Source organism: Lithobates pipiens, unplaced genomic scaffold (genome assembly GCF_037356315.1).
Source record: "Lithobates pipiens isolate NorthernLeopardFrog02 unplaced genomic scaffold, aLitPip1_a1.2 Scaffold_22, whole genome shotgun sequence".
In the NCBI taxonomy this organism is placed as follows: Eukaryota; Metazoa; Chordata; class Amphibia; order Anura; family Ranidae; genus Lithobates; species Lithobates pipiens.
Genome location: NW_027507784.1, coordinates 47026726 through 47050600, shown reverse-complemented (window position 1 = coordinate 47050600; position 23875 = coordinate 47026726). Strand labels below are relative to the sequence as shown.

The window sequence follows — 23875 nt, the reverse complement described above, 5'->3', positions numbered from 1 at the left end:
CAAGGCAGACAGTCATTCTGTCAGACAGGGAACGACAAATCTGTGCGATTCCTACTAATCAATATACGCGAACTGGGATTTTTTTTTACTAAAAATACGTAGCAGAATACAAATGGGCCTTAATTGATGAAGAAATTAGAATTTTTACACATTTTTATTGGATATGTTTTATAGCAGAAAGTAAAAAAAAACGTTTCAATTGCGGGTCTTTCTGTTTATAGCGCAAAAAATTAAAAAACGCAGAGGTGATCAAATACCACCAAAAGAAAGCATCATTTGTGGGAAAAAATGGACGTCAATTTTGTTTGGATGCGTCACATGCGCAATTGTCAGTTAAAGTAAAGCAGTGCCATATCACAGAAAATGGCCTGGTTATTAAGGGGGTAAATCTTTCCAGGGCTGGAGTGGTTAAAATAGAATTAAAATTGTTCGCAAATAGACTGACTTTGCTTGTCTCTTCTGCCATTAGACCTTTTTCCATCTCCACTTACAATTTATCTGTACATGGACTGCCAAGTATATCTTACAAATACGGAAAATAAGAGCCTGGGAGGGATACCCGTCTGCATACATGGGGGTGAAGTAGGAGGACACACTGCCATAAAATACAAGTATACCCTGCATACTTCTACATTATAGCAAAAGTGCTGGAGGCACCAAGCGGATACAGTTGCCTTTTAAGTGGGCGGTAGCTTATTTACAATATTCAATCATTGGACCCACAATCTCTTAAGTCCTGCACTCATTTATAATTTAAGAATTAAAATGTACATTAACTATCAAAATATAGTCTGTTATAAATACACAAAAAGGAAATGAGCCATTTTAATAACCGAATACAACGACTTATTAAATCAAAAAGTGGTGTAGAGTAAGTAGTATGCAGTAGCATGTTTCTTTATTGAGCCACATTATTTAACTCAAATCTGGGTCATCGATTGATTTTATATATTTTTTTGCAAATGTAGATCCGATGTGTTCCACTGTTTTCTCTGCTTTATTGAATAAGCAGTTCATCCATTAAAGGGGTAGTAAATTCCACCTTTCCATTTGTACCTACAGGTAAGCCTATAATACGACTTACCTGTATGTACACTGAATATCTTCTAATGTACACCGCATGCGCACCACACTGTTAATGGATGGCACGATTGAGTGGCCCAATTGTGGCGCATGTGCGGAAGTGACATCATGGCAGCCCGGCCAAACGGCCAAGAGCGCAAACCTGGAAGGAATAACATTTGACTGTTGTAAGCACTACTAAATATCTATATATACATCTATATATCGTTTATTCCAAACCCTGTAACTGCCTCCTCTCCTGGGTGACCTGGTCCGTTTCAGGGAAAAAAAAAAATAACAGCTCTACCAGCAGGATCAATAGGCAAACTATGTAATGGAAATTGTCATAAAAAGTAAAATGCATACAGAAATTTTAAACCCAAAAGAATCAATTAAAATTGCCATCTAATATGCAAATTCAGGCATTACCCTGAATTCTTTAAATAACAGTTATCGGGGTATTCTGCCAACTGATAACTAGACATTGAGCACAGATTTTCTTTCTATTTAAGCTTAGGTAAAGGAAATGCAAACAATGGCTGTGTTATTTCGATTGATAGACTTCATCATATATGTAATATTTTATTCTACCCTTAGTTCCACTTTAAATCATCCCCCCACACCTGCAGACGCTGGGGGTTTTGGTCCCAACTGCATTGGTGGAAGAAGCGGTAAAAGAACACTGGTAGAGTGAATATCATGTGGGTGTCCTGATCAGGGCTGGGAGAAAGGGTGGGCAGGAGGGCCAGCTGCCCTGGGCACTGTGGTTGGGAGGGGGTATTTGGTGGGGGCGGCGGGGGGGGGGGGGGTAAGGGAATTTTAGTGAATGGGTGTGCCAAGGTGGTGATTTAGGAGGATTTGTGTTTTGGAGGAGATGGGATAAGAGGATCTGTGTTTGGAGAGGGAATTTGAGGGGTTTGTGCTAGATAGGTGATATGGTAGAGGGGGGGAATTTTGCTAGCAAAAAGGATTTGGGCGGGGGGGGGGGGGGGGATTGTGCTGGGAGGGGCAATTTGAAGTGTGGGGGAGAGGATGTGTACTCAGGGAGAACATTTGAGGGGCAGAGGATTTATGCTAGGAGGGATGTTTGTTGGTTTTTTGGGGGGGGGGGGGGATATTTGAGCTAGGAGAGGGGATTTCATCAGGGGAGCGGATTTGTACTGGGAGAAGAGGGAATTTATGCTGGGGGGGGTAGGAATGCAGATTAGTGGGGGGTTTGCAGACATAATATGGGGGAGGGGTGTAGTTTGGCATGTTCGCCCCTGGGCTCTACATGACCCTGTCCTGGCAGTGGTCCTGATCTGCATACTCTAAGTTCCAGGCCAGTATGGGTCACAGAAATTCAACATTCAGGCAAGGAACTAGCATTTTCAAAAAGGTCAACAGAAACCCATGGGCTGGTTCACACCAAAGAAACAAGCATTTTCCCCTCTTTTTTAAGGTTTTTTTTTTTTTTTTTTTTTGCTGTAATGCAGGCCGGTGCTTTTTTGATGCGTTTGGTCACATCCCAGTGCAGTTTCTTGCAGAAAGAGGCAATACTTTTGGTATTGTATTGGACAGTACTTGAACGCACTGCACTGGTGTGAACTTTGTCATTGAAGTCCATGCCAGTCCAAGTCAGGGCCCTACCTAGTCCCTGGCGGGTTCCACACTCTCCTGGTCTTCCTTCCGTGTACGGAGCAGGCTGTAAATGCGATCGGAGCTGCGCATGTACGGCTCAGATGAAATTACCCGCTGACAGGCAGGAGGAATGTTTATGACAGAAGAGACCTCTAGGGCCACTTCTTTTTAGAAATACCCTGCCTGTCCACAGATTATCCAAATTTGGAGTTTACTACCACTTTAATGTTTCTCCAAGGAGACATTTACTTATAGTCCCTCTGTAGTAAAGACAAGTACTTTTTCGGAACACAAGTGCTGAAAACAAAACACGTAATTGTGCTTAGCCCTCGGAGTACATCATCGAAAAATCGGTACTCATTGTAAACCATCAAAACACCCCCCGGCAATCCCTGACCTAATAATTAACATGTAAAACACACAGGAAAATAAACAGATTAAAACATTCTTTGGCATATGTAGCTGACACAAGGTCCAGAGTGTTCTTTCCTCATAGCAAAGTGTTCAGTTTTTTTTTTTTTTTTTCAGTCTACACCATAATCAAAGTCAGCTGCATTTGCATAAAATGTTACAGTGTACTCTCATCACAGTGTTAAGTAAAAACAGCCTTCCTTCATCTCATTGTGTGCTTTGACGGAACACCCATTTTTGGAAAGAATCTTCAGGGTTACAGGGTGCAAGGCTTGGGTTCAACCCGTTTCCTGTAAGGCACATGTTGTACGCAGCATTAAATAACTGTTGCTCCTGGAAAGAAAGAAAAAAAAAACACAGAAATTTATATACAGATCCAAAATTCCATCCAAGATCAGTTTAAAAAAAATATAAATAAATTCATGTTTTACATTACATTTAAAGAATTTAAAACAATTTTTATGTGTGTATAAATATATATTTAACCACTCCCCCCCCCCCTGACCATGCCATTTTTTGCGATAAAGTACTGCATTGCTTTAACTGACAATTGCTTGGTCGTGCGACGTTGTACCCAAATAAAATGTGTGTCTCTTTTTTTCCCCACAAATAGAGCTGTCTTTTGGCGTTATATGATCACCTCATTCCGTTTTATTTTTTGCGCTATAAATAAAGCACGACCGACGTTTTTGAAAAAACAAAAAAACACCTTTAACTTTCTGCTCTAAAACACATCAAATAAAAAAAATGTAAAGAATGAAAATGTCTTCATCAATTTAGGCTAATATGTATTCTGCTACATATTTTTAGAAAAAACTAAAAATCCCAATAAGCGTATATTGATTGGTTTGTGCAAAAGTTATAGTGTCTACAAACTATGGGATTTTTTTTTTTTCAGTGCTAAAATTACACACGGTCACTGTACTAATAATGGGGTACTTTGCGCAGGGCTTAAAGCGGGAGTCCGCCGGGACTCCGCGTTTTTTTTTTTTTTTTAAGTCAGCAGCTACAAATACTGCAGCTGCTGACTTTTAAAATAGTGACACTTACCTGTCCAGCGCGCCCGCGATGTCGGCACCCGAAGCCGATCTCTAGATCGACACTCGAGTGCTGCCGCCGCCATCTTGGGTATGGGAATCAGGAAATGGAGCCTTTCGGCTTCATTTCCCGGTTCCCTACTGCGCATGCGCGAGCCGCGCTGCGCAATGATGACGGTCCCCACTGCCTCTGGGATCTGTGTGTTTCCCAGCAGGCAGTGGGGCACTTGCGGAAGGGGGCAGGCACTTGCGGAAAGGGGCGTAATGTACGCCCCTTTCCGCAGAGAGCTAGCTCGGAAGTGGGTGCAGTTACCTGGATTATCCAGGTAACTGCACCCCCCTCCCCCCTGAAAGGTGCCAATTGTGGCGCCGGAGGGGGGGGAGGAATCCGATGAGCAGAAGGTCCATTTTAGGGTGGACCTCCGCTTTAAGCACTGTATGGCCATATGGTGTGACCAAATTTTTGATCATTTGCTGAATATGTTCAGGTGCTTTAAATAGCCTTGCAGGATTTAAAGGTAATTTTTGTATGTGTGCGCTGTAATATTTTTTTCTGTCGCTGTGCTAATGATACTGGCTGGGAAGGGGTTAACATCAGGGGCAATCGAAGGGTTAACTGTGTGCCTAGCTAATGTTTCAGTGTAGCGAGGGAGGCGCTTTTAATAGTGGAAGGCATGGATCGGTGTTTCTGCTTTACAGAAACACAGGATCCATGCGCCTTCTGTGCTGACAGAACGACAAACTGTCTTGTTTACATAGACTGCCATTCCATCAATGTGCCGAATGATCAGCGGGTGGCTGTGGACATCGAATCTACGGGTCCCGCTGTGTAAAATCCTAGCGGGAGCGATCCGCCGGCAGCGCACACTTGTGCCCGATACCTGGAAGTGCAGAACTATTCATTTTATTGTTATGAACCTGTAAAGCCTTGCACCCACAGTCAGCAGATTGTGGGTGTAATGCCACGGTCCTGCAGACTGTGTGTAGCTGTGTGCCCGTACCTCAGATACAGGAAGCTCAATGAATTACCTAGAATGCTCAACAGTGCCCTGGTAGTTCATTGAGAACTACAGGCCGACCGATGCATAAGCTGGTACTTGTAGTTCATTGATTCACAAGGATCTGTAAATCAATGATGTGGCCATGTGGGCAGAGCCCTGAGTGGCCATGCTCTCTTTGAACTGTGACAGCAAGTACAGGGAGAAGATCCCCGCCTCTCTGCCACAAGGAAGGGAGGGGGGGGGGTCGAAGGGAGAGGGGTCTGATGCTAAACATGTTACACCATAAAAATGGGTGTAATGTGCAACATGTTCAGAAAGGTGAACTTATCCTGTAATTGAACAAGCTGAAATTAGAAGCTGACTGGCGATCATGCAGAGCTGGACCAGATTTTGTACTCTCCAGTTTTAGTAAATCCACCCCAATATGTCACTCAACAAAGTGGCACAGCAGAAACGGTCTGCCTTTAGTAGTGATATTTCGAACTTAGAACCTCAGACAGAGCCATCTGATTGGGATGCAATACTGCTCTAAATATTCCATTTGTATAACCAAAAGACAAAAATAAATAATTTAAAATCCTGCATCCTCAAAATTCTACGCCTACAGGTGATCCAGAGTTAGTTAACAAAAAACCCTTATAAAAGGAGGGACCAATATTCTCTAACAGGGAAACATTCTATGGGGCCCCTCAAGGCAATGGAATATTTCTTAAATAATCTATGGTGTTATACAATTTATAGATATTGTTTGCCAATTTAATTTTAAGTGGTGGTAAGGAGGCAAAGTAAGACAAAAAAAATAAAAAATTAAAAAACACATCTCGTTAATACGAAGAACTGTTTAAAAGGACAAGAGGACATTAAGAAAATATGATTTCACCAATGTTATACATCCTGAGCTGTGAAATTCCCTAAACCTGGATTATTAAAACCCAACTCTAACCAGAACATTTTCTTTTTGTTGGATTTAGTGGGGAAAGATATGAACATCTCTGGATGATCCTGTTGTCTGAAACCCCATGTCTCCAGAACAGTGTTCTAATTGAAAAAAAACAGATTCCTCAATCCATACAAGCTAGGTGGATGGAGGAATACTCCCCACTGTGTCATTGTATTCTGACAGCAGGACTGTCCGCTATTAGCCCTTGTACACACGGTCGGACATTCCGACAACAAAATCCGTCTGATTTTGTCCAAAACTGGTGAGCATACACAAGTTGTCGGAAAATCCGATGGTTCGGAACGTGATGACGTTCGTTACAATGGGACTATGTTCGGGCTAGTAGCCAATAGCTTTGGTCTCGTAATTTGATCTGAGCATGTGTGGCACTTTGTCCGATTGGAATTCTCTACAAACGATCGGCCAAAGTCCGATCGGATCATGTTTTTGGAAAATTTTATATCCAGCTCTCAAACTTTGTTGGTCGGACATTCCGATGGAAAAAGTCAGATGGAGCCCACACACGGTCGGTTTACCCGAAAACGCGGTCCGATCGGACATTTTCCGTCGGAATGTCCGACCGTGTGTACAGGGGCTTAGAATACACTGATCAGTGCCTGCGGTTGATGTTCAGCAAAAGTTTTCCAACATTCCTGTTAGAGCGGGGAATGGCCATACATACCATACATTTATGGCCACCTTGAAAGCAAACATAAATCTCTCCTCCAAAAAGATGAAGAAAACAGCAGGTTAGGATGTAATCCTCTCTTTTAGGTTCTTCTGCTGTCTTTGCCCTGGACAGATTTAACCTCACTTCCTGTTCAGGTGAGACTTTGGGGGAGATTTCCTAAAACCGTAGAGTGCAAAATATGGTTTAGCTCTGCACAGTAACCATCTGGAGGAATGAAGTCACGAGGTAGGTGCCGTAACTAGTAGAGGGGGAGCCTGGCGGTGGAACCCTGTTTGTTACAAGTGAGACCCATTTGGATTTTGTATCTATACTTTTAATTAAATGTGAGTTTATTATTAAGTGGGGTGGTGAGGTTCTGGTCATTTAACACTGAGGATACTGCACTATTGGAGGAAATTTTGTCTTTTTCATGTCATTTTAATTCGCTGGAGACTAATGTGGAGCCAACTCTGAAGCGGCTACATTGGGAGGATATTGCATTGGGTGCAGAGTGAGCTATACCCTTACAAACCTTACCAGGAACTAGTAAGGACCAGTGTGGAGCCATCCTTAAAAAGGAGAATTTCATTGTGTGCAAGGTGTGTTTGAACCCTTGCAGGGTCTTATAAGGAGGTGAGCGTGCATTGCACTCGGTGGTGGGAGTACCTTAACTAGTGGTGTGGAGTCACAGTGAAGCACAATCGCAAATTTACCCACAGTTTTTTCACTCTGACATTAATTATTATGTCACCTTTGGATGTTTATTCAATTTTATGCACAATTTAAATGTGATTGTCATTTTTTAACTATTAATTCATTAGCAGAGCTGTCACACACACACACACACACACACACACACACACACACACACACACACACACACACACATATATATATATATATATATATATATATATATATATATATATATATATATATATGATTTTTTTTATTTGTTTGAACACATAGTTGACAGCAGCAGCTATTTTTAATTCATTCGCTCAGTTTGCACTATTAGGTGGCAGTTATTCCAATTATCTCTCGATCATTGCTGCAGCGCTGACCAAGATATCACCCTTGCGATCCAGCAACGTACCAGTACGACGCTGGAAGGTAAGTGGTTAACCGATATTTACATTTGCCTAAGCACCAAATAGAGAAGTCCTAAGACAAACAGAGATGCCAGTTGACTCAAATACACCCCGAGTAATCCAGTGCTCCTCACCATCTGAACAACTATTGAGCAATAGAAACCTGACAGACAATTGTATTAGTGAAGCTTCAGAACTTCTGATGCTGTATGTCCCAGTTGAGATCTACCTAATAGGGACAAAGACTGGAGGAGGTGTCTCTGACAACATCCTGTTCTGTCTGACACCCATCATATAGACAGGTCATAGGTAGAAGTCCCCCAAATGGAAGAAGGCAGCAATAAAATATTGATAGAGGTTTAACCCTTTCCCGCTCTGTCAAAAAAATTTAATTTCAAACTAGAGTTAAGATTTAAAATTGCAAAATCCCCAACGTGCGTTATAGCTTTACCACCTTCTCTCTTAGTACTACTATAATTTGTGAATAGTCTTACATAGTCCTGTGACGTGTCAGGAGTACCATGTACAATCGTACCACTGACATTCTTCCAAGTTTAGAAATGTGGTTTCCAAATGTATATATTTAATCCTGCCTTAGCATTACATAAATAGATGTGTCTATGCAGAAACAAGGGTGCGGTTAACATTGCTTTACTCTAAATACTCAGAAGACTGTCAAGGATTGCTCAATTTATTAAATTGATTCCCAGTTTCAAAAACTCAATAGTTCATAAGAAGTAACCCCATTTTGCCCAGGTGGGACTCTAACTTCACCTTGGTCTTTGAAGTATTTGCAAACAAGTACCCAACATACTACATATATAAAATTATCAAAACACACCTGTCGAAGCTCCCACTTCTCCTCCAGTAACACTACAGTGCCTTTTCCTTTATAGCCGCACCTTTTGAGCATCACAATTCCTTTACTAGCTCTTAAACATAGCTCTTTCTGGATATTATGTCGAATTTCATGGCTTGACGTATATTCAAAATACTGCAAGTAAAAACACACAACAACAAGATACACCATTATCCAACTGTATGAAAAAAAATTGTGTGCCTGAGTGCAAAGAGGTTTGGGACATCCACAAACTGTCATTTCAATATCTTAGGTAAGATACACAGATATCTTATACTCTATATGGGCACTTCATCATCAACACCTATGTAAGCTGGTTATTCCAAATCATAGCCTCCGCTCTTCAGGGAAGGATTTCTACAATGTTTTGGAGCATGTCTAGGGGAATGCGTGCCAAGCGAGGGTTTGTGAGGTCAGGTATTGATGTTGGATGAGAAGACCTGTCAGTCCAATTCATCTCAAATGGTATCCAATAAGGTTGAGGGCAAGGCTTTGCTCAGGCCATATAGTTAGTGTTCCTCCACACCAAACCCATCAATGTATGGAGCTGACTTTGTGTACGGGGGCAGTGTCGTGCCTTCTCTGAACTGTTTTACAAAAAGTTGGAAGTGCTCCATTGTCTAAATTGTATTGGTAGCATTGATAGTAGCCCTAACTGGAAATGTCTGAATTCATTCATTTAGATGGGTGCCCACATACTTCTGACTTACACTGTGTCCTCCTGGGACTCCAGCAGTTCAGAGAACTGAAAGAACAAATTAGGAAATCTATGTGGTTGCTGTATATAACAAGATCAATTGTTCTTTGAGAGGGACAGAGAAACAGATTGATAAGTTGCAATGGCTTGGTTTGATTTCCAAAACGAAATAAGGATTAATTTTATGGAAAAAAAAAATATATTGAATGTATATATCTTACCTGGTTTCCCCCAAGTCCATGACAGCTGTAGAAGATTGGAGGTTTCTCTCCATTGCCATTATCTCCTCCAACATCCAAACACCTCTGACTTCCAACATTTAGAATCTAAAAAAAAAAAAAGAAGGAGGCAAAAAAAATATGGTTTAGACTACTTTTACCCCTTCTGGCTATTTGAGATGTTCCTAGATGTTCTAGTTTATTATGCTTCAGATAGATATTTAAAAGAAATGCAAATTACTGCAACTATTTTATGTTAATGCAGCTATCTGCAACAGCTGTATTTAGGTTGATTTAAGCTTCATGTAATCCCCTCTACAAAAATATTCAGACTGGACTAGGAAAATGAAGTACTTGGGTTTAATCAAGTGTCCTGCATGCACAATTGCTGACAAGGAACTGGAAAAAGAGAAAAAAAAAGAATGCACAGGTATAAAACAGCATATATTCTTATTTTTACTGCATATTTAGTTGTTTGCCTGGCAATCAGCTTTGCGTATGAATGTACAAAAGGCACTGTCTGCAAGCAACTGTCATTGGAAGAACCATGGCAATGTTCCAACCAATAAACACTTCTCTTACTAGGACATATAGAAATACAATTAATAAAGAGAAGTACACTTCAATAGCCAATGTCAATCAACCAGCAAAACCATTCAACAGAAGCTGGTCCAACAATCTAACTTTGTTGAACAGAAAGGGATCGAAATGTGGCCAGTTCCTGCCAAAACTGGCAAATTTAAGTAAGAGATTACCCAACTTATTGAAATCAGGCAAACAGCACAAAAGTCAACGATTCAGCATTTTATGAGGTTGGTTTTTACTGAAAGCATACATATAGGGGTTTATTTAGCAATATTTTCATCCAAAATGTAATTAATTCAATTTTTTACATTAACTACTGGTAATTTGAGCTAATGGGGAAGTGGGCAAATCTTGAATAAAAGTTGTGTGCATCTTGAGTGATAAAAACCCAATTTTCACAGCTTTACAGCCCAAATATTTCTTTACTTTTGGAAGAGAGTGAGGAAATCCTAAAACCCTGAATTGGTTTGTATTCAGGATGTATGAATCTGCCATGGTTCGGTTTTCAGTTTTTTTAAACTGAAGTTTGCTAATTTTGCGTTGAACCCCCATTGAAGTCTATGAGGGCAAATCTTGTTCGATCCTGGCCATCTGTAAGACTAATAAGTACATTTTTAAATATTTTTTTTTTAAAACAATAAACACATGGGAAGCATGGTACTGCTATGGGGATGTACACCAATGCATAAGATAAGATATTGACAGAACTGTCCGCTCCCCCTAAAGCTCCAACACACACTGTCAATATGGCTGCTGTGATGAGCCCATATTTTAACCACTTGCTTACTGAGCACTTAAACACCCTTCCTGCCCAGACCAATTTTCAGCTTTCGGTGCTCTCACATTTTGAATGACAATTACTCAGTCATGCGACACTGTACCCAAATTAATTTTTTGTCCTTTTTTTCCCACAAATAGAGCTTTCTTTTGGTGGTATTTGATAACCTCTGGGGGTTTTTATTTTTTGCGCTATAAATGAAAAAAGACTGAAAATGTTGAAAAAAAACCCCGCATATTTCTTTGTTTCTGTGACAAAATTATGCAAATTATTAATTTTTCTTCATAAATTTTGGCCACAATTTATACTGCTACATATCTTTGGTAAAAATAACCCAAATTAGTGGATATTATTTGGTCTTTGTGAAAGTTAGAGAGTCTACAAGCTGTGGTGCGAATCTCACAAAATTGATCACATCTGATGTACTGGTGGCCGATCTCGCTTCTTGTGACTCGAACAAGCCAGGAAAGTACAAATACCCCCCAAATGACCCCTTTTTGGAAAGTAGACATTCCAAGGTATTTAGTAAGAGGCATGGTGAGCTTTTTGATGTTGTCATTTTTTTCCCACAATTCTTTGCAAAATTAAGATTTTTCATTTTTTTTTCCACAAAATTGTCATTGTAATAGGTTATTTTTCTCACATGGCATGTGTATACCACAAATGACACCCCCAAAAAAATTCTGCTACTCCTCCTGAGTATTACAATACCACATGTGTGTTTCACAGCCTGGCCACAGAGAGGCCCAACATGCAGGGAGCGCCATCAGGTGTTCTAGGAGCATAAATTACACATCTAACTTGTTGACTACTAATTACACTTTTGAAGGCCCTGGAGCACCAGGACAATGACACGTGACACTGATGACAGATGGCACTGATGAAACGTGACACTGACAGGTGGCACTGATAACAAATGGCACTAATATGTGGCACTGATGACAGGTGGCACTGGGGCAGGATGGCACTGGGGCAGGATGGCACTTTTTTTTTTTCACATTTACGGCCGCTGCAGCCGTTCATCTCTCCCTCCTCACACACTGTCTGTGTGAGGAGGGAGAGCGGCGCTGCGAGATGATCTCATATGTTTACATATGAGATCATCTCACATTGGACACGCCGATCGCTCTGTAAACGGCCGCTGTGATTGGCCGTTTACAGCGATCTGTGTTTGACTGTCTCCGGGGGACACAAAAAACACAGAACTTCCCCGATACGCGCCCGCGGAGGCGCGCATTGCGGAAGTAAAAATCAAGACGTCCACGGACGGCCTCCCGGACGAAAGCGCCTGCTCTATAGCTGTCATTCGGCTATAGGGCGGGTGGGCGGGAAGAGGTTAACATAAAATGGGACTGGGTTATCTATTCCTTCAAATTATTTCTTGTGACTCAGCTGACTAGGGATAAAGGCTGAGCGCTCCATAAGGCCTCATGCATACTGGACATTTTTACAGCTGCTGTTTTTGGCATCAGACTTTTTTCTACAGTCAAATAAATCCCCAAAAACCCTAAAACTAGTGCATTCTGTGAAGAGTTTTTTCAGCTGTAAAAATTCTCTAACGTCACTGGTGTTTTTTTTTTTGTTTTTTTTTTTTAAATCAAAAACATTAAACTCTTAAAAACACAAAAAAATGCTATTGCAGAACTGCTGAAAAACTCACTGCAAAGCTTCTTGCTTTTTCATAACGTTATTACAACATGTTTGAGGCCTTATAGGTTCCTACTTATTTCTGGTGGCAAACCTGCAAAGTTTTTAGCCAAAAGTTTAAGATCCACAAACTTCACAAATACCAGGGATTCACCACGAACATATGATAGCAGCGAGCCTGGATATCATCCCTGGTTATTACTGTCCCACTGCGTAGTTTTCCTTCCTACCTTCTTTCTCTATTTGTCCCAGTGACCATGGTCACTGGGACAAAAGTTATAGAAAACCCAAAATATGACACTGGGATAGTAATGGAGAGAAAATATGCTAGTGGTAACATCAGTCCAAAACAAAAAAATTAAAATATAAAACACCATAATAGTACTGTAATTTTTATAGCATAAAGAATAAACTTTCGGGGGGCTGCAAAATGCAAAAGCTCTGAATGTATTTGACTTTTCTGACAACCCAGCTTGTTATAATTTCTGTATATTAATACTTACATCACCAAAGATAAGTGGGTTCAGGTCTGGGACATACATTTCCGGATAGATATTTTTCAGATACCAGGTGAAATTTTTGCACTGAAGATTTTGCCGTAATTGGAGCCTCTTGGAAATATTACCAAATGATTTCTGCCAAAACAGAAAAGTACAGTAACATTTTTTAAAAAGGTAAATAGAAATGAAGAGTAGTATTGTTGTAGCTCTAGGGTCAGCAGATATGCTCCAGAACGCTTTACTAAAATTAATACTCAAAACAAAGAATTATTACAAATACCAGACAACTGAAACTCGCAAGCGATGAAACAAAGTTGATGGCATTGGAATTTTTTTATAATATATATTCTCTCTATCTATATATCTAATTATATATATATATATATATATATATATATATATATATATATATATATATATATATATATATATATATATATATATATATAATCTCATCATGAGCACTATGTAGTGCCAGCTCCTGAAGAGCACGTGCTATGTGTTTTTGGCATTTAATATTCCTGGAACCACAGTTTGGTTTTGAGTTTAATTACTCTAAAATTTTGGCTTCAGTACCAGTCTGGCTGGATTGCATTGTGTTCTGCTTGATCATAGGTGGTTCTGTCATCCCTAGCAGGTGCTAGAACGCAGTCCAGTTGGGTGCATTAAGTGCCAGTTCTCTCTCGGAAAACCAGCCCAGTGGGAGTGTCACTCTTGCTGTGCATTCTGGGAGAGGGTACTTAAGGTGTTGACGTCAAGTGCTCCGGGGGTTTCCGGTCCAGAAGTGCTTTCTGGCTGTTTGGTCCTGGTCCTCGTGACCAGCCCCCAAGGCTCTCATGGCCTGGGGTGTGGATCTACCCGACTCCAAGTCTCGGGGCTGGCTGGCCTGAGGCAAAGTAACTGAAAGAAGGATTCGAAGGTGGTCCGGTGCCATCTCGGTTTGTAGAGAGGCCCAGCAACTGTAGAAGCATCCTGGGGAGGACTCTTTGGGAGAAGGCCATGCAAAGGCTGGCTTCTCAGCAGTAGCCTGGAGGCCAAGTTGAAAGACCCCAAGCGAATCTGATCTCGTATGGTATCGCCGGACTGGCTGCAAGATACTGGTACTGCACGAGGGTTCTCTGAGTGTCTACAGCTTTCAGTTTATTCAAGCGTTCTACAACAAGTCTGTGACAGAGACTTTGTTTGATTTAAAAACCCTGTTGGCTGCTAGGCCTGGTGAGAGAAGGACTATCCGATAAGGGTGAGGATCCAGCTGTGAATGGCTATTCTCTGGATTTCTTAATGTGAGAGACTCTTTTTTTCTATTTGAATTAGTTCTAAGAGTACCTGGACTTTCCTACCTAAACCCTCTAACCCTTCTTTCAGAGACTGTTAGTTTACTCCTTTTTGCAAATAAAAATCCCTTAAGCAGATCTGGCGTCACTCTACAGTTCTTGGGCCACCTACCTCGGGAAACCCCCTAGACATACGAGGTCAAGAAGGTAACGGTAAGCCCAATTAAATCAGCCGCTCCTTCGGGGGTCAGTGCCACACACACACACACACACACACACACACACACACACGCGAGGCAATAATTCTACAATTTTGTGTGCCACATCCAAAGTTAGATCAGAATCTTGGAATACCCCTAGAGATGGGCTTTTAAGGCACTTTGAGTCAATATCAGATTTTTTAAAATACAAAAAAGTTTTTTTTATTGAAAAGGTTAAAAAAAAATTACATAAAACAAAAAAAGAGTACATAAATACACTGATGATCCGTACATATACACGTTATTCAAAATACCCTACGCGTTTGGAGAAAATAGATCTCCTTCTTCAGGGGGTATGTACATTGATAATGAATAATATGTTTATAACAGTGTACACATTCCATCAGAGTATATGATTAGCAACACGACAGGAGGCCAGGAAAACTATTATTGCCGATGAATGTTTTGCCCCCTCGAAGCCTTTAGATGCGATCACTCCGACAATAGAGGCCAAATAGCCAGCAGAATGTTATAATGGGACCAAGCCCCTTGCGTATGTAGGCAGGTAAGAGCTGAAGAGCTCCCAGCCCGAGAGAGACACTAGGGCAAAGCAACCAGTCCTGGGAGCCAATGAATACTCTTAGAGGTGATAACACCGCATAAAGAGAGCACCTTGATACAATGCAAGTATTCGTCCGTCCGTCACAGCATCCAGCAACAAAGTGTGAAGGAATCCTCATGTTAAAACACACACCTATTGCAATTCTATGGGACTCAAACTGCTCCAAAAATGCCGTTTTCTACAGAACTTTATTGAGCTACAGAGGTTCAGCTACAGGTTTTTTTTTATGTGATCAGGTAGGTGTGAACAGGCACCACAGAAAACCATAGATTTTTTTTAGGTTTGAGCATTTTAGGCCCAATCACATGGGTATTTTGTAGCTTGTAGCTCAAAGCTCTGAAACGCTCAACGAGGAAAAACCTATTGTTTTCAATGACCCTTGTTCACATCTGAGCATCCTGTCGCTTGTAGCAATACACCTGTTGCTCAAAAAAGTACAAGACTTCAATGAAAATGCCTGAAAAGCACAACATGAGCTTTTTACAAGTGTTTTGTTGCAAGTTTTCTGCTCAAGCAGCAGCTCTCCACCCGTTTTTTTTTTCTTTCCAACAGTTTCTTCTTTGTTATCTTAAGTAATGCCAACATTATCACAGACTGTAGGTCTACAGCTGCAAAATTTGCTCTGACCCATAGAGGTGTGCATCTCTGAGAAGTGAAATGGTTAAACAATGGTCAAGCTCTAAAGCAAATCTACAAATACACGTGCAGGAATCAAAGTCTCAGTGACACTGTTCTGACAGTATGGCCATTTAAAATGGCCTGCATCAGATTAAAAAAATCCCTTCTGCTCTTTTCTGTAACTATACTGACACATGCAGTAGATTCAGTTAGTTCTTAATAGCGCCATTTTTGCAAAGTGATGCTATTAGTGCATCAAAATTAAAAAACAAATTCCCTCCAGGTCATAGATAATGAAACTGAAGCCAGTTAAGACCAACGGTGTGCAGAGACAAGGACAGTGCAGCCATATTTGCCACCGCTACCTCCTCCCCTCTACTGGTCACTAGTTGTTAAGAATGCTGTTGGTCTTACAGTTGGCAGCCTCTTAGCAGCCAGTGACACTAACCGTGGGTGGAGTCCGATGTTCGATAACCAATTATGATTCCAGGCAGGCAGTGGACAAATTCTATAGGAACTAGTGGGTCTGAATCCCCATTAAGCTCTGCCCACCCAGCTTTAAAAATTCTAGGTTGCTGCTCTAACAGCGGTCATGGCAGGAGGAAGCATAGCTGCCCTGAGGACATAGTGTCCACACACAGTGTTTGCAACAAGCACAATAAGTTGCTACCCACACAATGTTTGCTACTATCATGCAAGGGCATGACGGAATTCTAAAGTGTGTCCTAAACACTCTCTAATGTCCCCAGAATGTGACTGCCTCTCAAAAACTTGTGGTTCCTTAACAGTATACAGACCTGGTTTGTCCATGAATATTCTATAAATCGGAATGCTAGTCATTTTTCTGTGAGTGTGTGTAGACATTATTGTGATGATTTCACATACCTGCTGTACCATTAATGCTGCCTCACGATTTCTCCGGTAATATATTTCTTTGTAATCGTCCATCCAAACTTCAGCCAGACGGACCTGGTTCCGGATGATCACCTGTGTTCCTTTAGGAAAGGTATGAGGACTCTTGCTACGAAATACATGGCCCACAACTGCACAGGGCAAGATCTCCAGCTGTCCCCCACATTGCCACACCTAGGTCATAACAGAGATGTTATAACTTCTGAAACTAGGAGATTATACCTAAAATTTCCAGTAAACCAAATCTACTTTTCTATTTAAACATTTACCTATTAATTCTCAAGAATATACAGCATGCATGAACTAGGATTCAAAGTTATAGCAAGTATGAGATTGATGTGATAGGTGTGCACATCAAAGCTCCAGCACACATGCATGCCTGTGTATGTATGTGTAGGACTACATTGTGCTCAGCCCAGTTTACCTTCTCCTGGTAAGCTGAAGTCCATCCCACACTGCAATCTGTATTTACTCCTCCCTCTCCAGCTGCTGAAACTACCTGTTGTAAAGTTAAATAAGGCACACCGGGGAAGGGGGGAAGGTACAGTGTCCTTCCCATTAGCCAAGGAGGCAGCAGAGATGTGGAGCAAAATGTAGCCTTGGCTTTTTAGTGACACTGCATGGTTGGCAATCTTGGTGATTAGGGTGTGCCCAGGCACACACAAGCACTTGATTCTAAGCCAGTGCATCTCATTTCTATATGGCTATATACAGTGCCTTGAAAAAGTATGCATACTCCTTGAAATTCTCCAAATTTTGTCATGTTACAACCAAAAACTTAAATATATTTTTTGGGGGATTTTATGCGCTAGACCACTAAGTGGCACATAATTGTGATGTGGAAGGAAAATGATAAATGGTTTTTGAAATTTTTTACAAATAAATATGAGAGAAGTGTGGCGTGCATTTGTATTCAGGCCCCTTGAGTTAATAGTTTGTAGAACCACCTTTCGCTGCAATTACAGCTGCAAGTCTTTTTTTGGGTAGGTCTCTACCAGCTTTGCATACTTAGAGAGTGAAATTTGTGCCCATTCTTCTTTGCTCAAGCTCTGTCAGATTGGATGGAGAGGGTTTGTGAACAGTAACTTTCAAGTCTTGCAACAGATTCTCAATTGGATTTAGGTCTGGATTTTGACTGGGCCATTCTAACACATGAATATTCTTTGATCTAAACTATTACATTGTAGCTATGGCTGTATGTTTACAGTCGTTGTCCTGCTGGAAGGTGAACCTCTACACCTCAGTCTCAAGCCTTTTGCAGACTCAAACAGGTTTTCTTCTAAGATTGCCTTGCATTTGGCTCCATCCATCTTCCCATCACCTCTGACCAGATTCCCTGTCCCTGCCGAAGAAAAAAAGTATCCCTAAAACACGATGCTGCCACCACCATGTTTCACGTTGGGGATGGTGTGTTCAGGGTGATGTGCAGTGTTAGTTTTCCGCCACAAACAGCGTTTTGCCTTTAGGCCAAAAAGTTCAATTTTGATCTCATCTGACCAGAGCACCTTCTTCCACATGTTTGCTGTGTCCCCCACATGGCTTTTCACAAACTGCAAATGGTACTACTTGTGGCTTTCTTTCAACAACAATGGCTTTCTTCTTGCCACTTCCATAAAGGCCAGATTTGTTGAGTGCACAACTAATAGTTGTCCTGTGGACAGATTCTTCCACCTGAGCTGTGGATCTTTGCAGCTCCTCCAGAGTTACCATGGGCCTCTTGGCTGCTTCTCTGATTAAAGTGGATGTAAACCCTTACATATACCCAGTGAAACGAACAGCCTCAGATGATACACAGACATGAAACAAAGCCTCCTAACATACGTTTTACATGCATATCTGCGGTCTTCAGCTTTGTATACTGCATATGGTGTTAGAATTTTCACTTCCTCATTCCGCAGTACCAGTGTAGGGTTGGATTACACTGGGAGACAGCCGATTGGAGGAAAGGCACCCCCCCCCCCCCCAGGCAGAGACTTTCAGAGCTGTCCTGTGAGTATAACAGCTTTCTGCTAATCTATTTATAACACCCACCCAGACACAAAATTCAGCCTCATTTTATCACATGTCGAAGAACTTGTCAGAAGTTATCATGCGGATAACAGAGGGAGGGAGCAGGAGAAAGCCGCAGACTAAGTGCTTTAAAGGGAGATAAGAAAACATTGCAGATATAGGTGCCCAGGTCAAATTTCATTAATCGGGTTTTCATCCACTTTAATGCTCTCCTTGCCTGGCCTGTCAGTTTAGGTGGACAACCATGTCTTGTTTGGTTTGCAGTTGTGCCATACCCTTTCCATTTTCGCATGATGGATTGAACAGTGCTGCATGAGATGTTCAAAGCTTGGAATAGTCTTTTATAACCTAAACCGGCTTTAAACTTCTCCACAACTTTATCCCTTACCTGTCTGGTGTGTTCCTTGGCCTTCAGGATACCGTTTACTAAGGTTCTCTAAAAAATATCTGAGGGCTTCACAGAACAGCTGTATTTATATACGGAGATTAAATTGCACACAGATGGACTAACTAGTAGTTTACTAATTAGGGGTCTTCTGAAGGTAATTGGTTCCACTAGATTTTAGTTAGTGGTAGCAGAGTAAAGAGGGCCGAAGACAAATGCACGCCACACTTTTCACATATTTGTAAAAAATAAAAATAAAAAAATAATAATTAAATAATTTATCATTTTTTTTCACTTCACAATTATGTGCAACTTTGTGTTGGTCTATCACATAAAATCCCATTATAATACATTTACGTTTTTGGTTGTAACATGACAAAATTTGGAAAATTTCAAGGGGTACGAATACTTTTTCAAGGCACTATAATTCTATAGATATAATTCTATATTAATATCAGTACAGTGCTTCTGAAAATAATAGATGGACTACAGATACCAAAAGAGGCATGGCTAGTTGCAATAGATAACGAAGCATTGTACAATTCTATTCCACACATTAGGAACACAAGTAGTATGTAGCTTTTTCAACGAGAGAGACACGGACTCTCGCAAATACAATAACTTTATTATTGAAATGCTGGAATTTATCCTTTCAAAACAATGTTTTTGTTTAAGCATTCCCACTACCTCCAGATACAGGGGGTGGCTATGGGGGCGGGTCGCGCCCCCCCATATGCCAACCTGTATCTTGGGGGGTGGGAGCGTGATTTGTTTTCACAAGGAAAAATGAATGTCGATTTGAACAGTGTAATGACCTGCCATCATTATATAGACAATATTCTAATGGTTTGGGCGGGATCAAAAGAAGAGCTAATACAATTTTTGGAAAACCTGCAAAATAATAGTTAAAATCTAAAGTTCACATATAACTACAGCCAGAAAAAGATTACTTTCCTAGACATTTTTGAGAATGAAATTGGCAATTTATGTTCAACTTTATATAGAAAACCAACTGCAGGTAATAAATTATTAAATGCCACTAGCTTGCACCCTAAACCACTGGTCAATAGTATTCCATATAGCCAGTATATCAGATTAAAGTGCAACTGCACCCAAGAGGAAGACTTTAAGAGAGAGGCAACTCAGCTATATGAACATTGACTGGTAAGGGGTTATACCAAAGCTTGCCTAAAAAAGGGCATACAAGTAAGATTGTTAGATAGGAACAAATTGATATATAAACCAAGGAAGGATAATAAAAGAAGATTCAACAGAATTGTGACCAGATATAATAGACATCAAAAAATTTGAAAGATCTATAAAAAATGTTGGTACCTCCTCACAACAGATGATAAAAATTAATAAATATGTCAAACCCTTTCCTGAGATTACCTTTAAGAGATCCATTAAGGACACCATGGTGTCGAGTCATTACACAACCAGCAGGTCCAATCAGATAGATGAGGCACATATCCCTGTGGCAGTTGCAACTACTGTCGTTACATTCTGCGGGTCAAAAATCTAGATCTTCCAAATGGTGCTGTTTGGGCACCGAAACATAGAGTTGCATGTCAATCGATTCAAGTTTAACTCAAGAAATGTTGCGGCGCCCTGGAATACATTCCCCCACATGATAGATGTGGAGATGCTGACAAACAACTTCTTCAATTAGAAGCTAAATGGATTTACCTCTTCCAGGCCACAAGGTATTCAGGTTTGAATGAGGGCATTAGTTATAAGCCATTTTTTATAACAATATAGATCGGAGACAGCAAAAAGTGATTTGAAAGTTACATTTGCCGGTTTTACTTGTACCCTTGCTCTTGCCGATTTTTGTTTAGCCTCTGTTTCCCATTGATGTCCTGCACCTGATTGACCATCTGAATGCTGACCACTAAATAGAGGTGGGATGCAACACTGCTTTTTCGCTGTCACGTACCCCCCTCTTTTGTCCTATTAAATTATAGGTCTATATGAAAACTAAGGGTATTGTTGTCATAATTATCCTTGTATATACAATATGTAATTCTCAATATGGCTGTATAAACCATGAATTAATTGATTGTATGCAGTATCTGTATGAAACCTTGAAGCATGCGATTAGTCGCATGCAGCAACACATTTATCAGTATTAACAGTCTCACGTTTCTCTTTGTTGTTTTTATTTACTTTTTTATCTCTCTCCTTTTTTTCTCTCAGAGCAATTCTCAGGCACAGCTCCTGTGCATTCTGCCTCCCTGCCAGCAGGGGTCTCCACAATGGGTGCCTAGGGGCACACATCAGCATGGCCCGATCATGGTATGTGCTGAACCCCTGTGGAGACAGTAGTGTTATGCGTGTCCGGAACAGTGGTGATGTCCATGGCGGGGGGGGGGGGGTGGGGCGGGTGCGGTACTTAGTGACCGCACCCTTTGCTTCCATGGCGATTGGCAACCATAGCACACACTGTTGCCACAGCGACAGAGAGGCACACACACGCCGGGGAGAACCAGGTCCTCCCCCCGATGTTGTGTGCCCTCTTCAGTTCCTGGTCAGCCTGTGGAGGAGGTTTCCGCCCCACCACACGAGACACCACCCACACATGTCCGGTACAGCTTCGGAAGCGGAGTGAGATCACACGCTGCACCGCTATTGACGCATAAGTGGGACATATAAATAGACCCACGCGGCAGTGCACATACCGCAGGGTCTTCTAGGAGCCATACTATCCTACAAACTGCAGACTGGTAACAAAATGCTCATTCCTTTGGAATATATCACATTTTTGCTGTTATACACCTGTAACTCTGGAACAACATTCATGGGGAATAACGTTCCTATTCTCGCAATGTTTGTTTGTTGACAGAACTTCCGATCCAGCACGGCCCAAATATGAAATGTAATAATAGTGAATATTATGTGGCTAATCCACAGCATGAGTGGATGCCACATTAGATCTCTATATACATTATTTTTATGTTTTTTTTTTTTTTTTTTTTACTTTGCCTATTGATTAGACCAACAAACGTGAGTGCCGACTTTTAAAATACAGTTCAAATATCTGCAATTGATAACATCCTGGATTATGGCTCCTAGATTTATGATTCGAATGAAATCTGTTATGTAAGCACAATTTTTCTTTTTTACTCTTTAGTAAAAGCTTCTAACATATAATACTACGGTATGCATTGATGAATTAAATATTATACCAATGTATTAATTATTTATAGGTGATTAGATTTTTGGAAAAGACAGTACAGCATTAAGATCAATATTCCCCACTTTGGAGATTTGGAGCTGTTTTGGAGGTGAATGTTAGGCCGCGTACACACGGGCGGACTGTATGGCCTACTTAGTCCGTCATACAATCCGACGGACAGTCCGTCATACTTTCGATGGAAAGGACTTGACCACACACGGATGCACAAACAGTCAGTTGAAAGCTTGCGTGATGACGTGTACAGCACGTACGACGGGACTAGAAATAGGAAGTCCAATACACAGCAATGCACCCTTCCGCCGTGTAAATCCTTTCTGAGCATGCGCCATTCTTAGTCCGTCGAACTAGCCTACTCACGAGCGGATTGTCCGCTGAAACCAAAGTATGACGGACAGAATTACGGAAATTCCGAAATACTTAGTACGCCAGACTGCACGCTGAAAAAGTCCGCTGAAGCCCACACACGAGCGGACTGTCCGCTCAAATGTGTTTCGGCAGACTAAGTAGGCCATACAGTCCGCCCATGTGTACGCGGCCTGAGGGTTATGCAATTTGTGGCCGATAAGTTGCTCTGACGCCATCTTAGTTTGCATATACTCTGACTGCAATTATCCAGGTACAGCCATATGTTGCTTAGTGAGACTTGATAAAATCGAATTCAAATGTTGTGTTCTAAGAGTATTAAGACATGTATTTATAATCTGTGTATATTTACTCATTAGATAAGTATATCCACGCATGTTCCTGAGGAACCTGTAAGGCGAAACATGTATAACAAAAGTGTGGTATTTTTGTATGGAAGAAATGTATTCCTGTATACCTTTTTCCTTCTGTGAATGTGTACAAATAAAAAAAGAAAAATTTTTAACCAAAAGTTGTTGTTGAGGAGTATATGAATAGCACTCAGAAAGTCCTATATATCCCTTGACAGGGTTTTTTTTTTTCTCTCTACTACAAAGGGATGTTGGTGTTGACTCATTTTGGTAACCAATCACTTAAAAAAAAATGTTATCACTACAGTGATGCTGTGTCATTTGGAGGGTATCCACTATTCTAAGCTTTGAAAAAAATAAAATAAAAAAGGACACTCACAACCACACCAATAGCTGTTTTCATTCTTCCAAAGGATTTTACTACTTTCTCGCAAAGACCAACATGTCTTGACACAGCTGTGGTAAGTCTTGTAATCGGTACATCAGAGGTCTCTAGCCTGACCACACACTGATCTAAAACATTCTTCACATCATAATTCTAAGCTGCGATTAAAAGGGCTGTAATATCTAACACTCCTTGTTAAAGCCTCAAAGGAGAAGTGTGGGAAAGCAAAAATAGGTAGTACATGCTACCCTCATACCTGCATTGAATTTCTTTTTTTCCCCAGAATCAGCCTCTAATGGTTCTCAGTTCAAAAGTTTCCAAGGGGTGGAAACATCTCCACAATCCAGCCCCTACTTCACTCCCTCCCTCTGGAGGACCTCTGGGTGTGTTTGGTGAAGAGGTACACACCCAGGCTGCTATCTAGAACAATCACGCTCTATA

The 23875-nt window shown here is 41.0% G+C and overlaps 1 protein-coding gene across 1 annotated transcript in view; it reads right to left on the bottom strand.

Annotated features, from left to right (window-relative positions):
* Window positions 1–794: 794 nt before the first annotated feature.
* The window catches only part of GALNT3 (polypeptide N-acetylgalactosaminyltransferase 3), a 95192-nt gene continuing 72111 nt past the window's right edge, over window positions 795–23875 (bottom strand). Inside the window, exons 7-11 of the mRNA XM_077447552.1 lie at window positions 16716–16916; window positions 13120–13251; window positions 9610–9714; window positions 8674–8826; window positions 795–3426 (exon numbers count right to left, since the gene is read on the bottom strand). Coding sequence (XP_077303678.1) covers window positions 3301–3426; window positions 8674–8826; window positions 9610–9714; window positions 13120–13251; window positions 16716–16916 — 717 coding nt within the window. The 3' untranslated portion in view covers window positions 795–3300. The remainder of the gene's footprint in view (window positions 3427–8673; window positions 8827–9609; window positions 9715–13119; window positions 13252–16715; window positions 16917–23875) is intronic.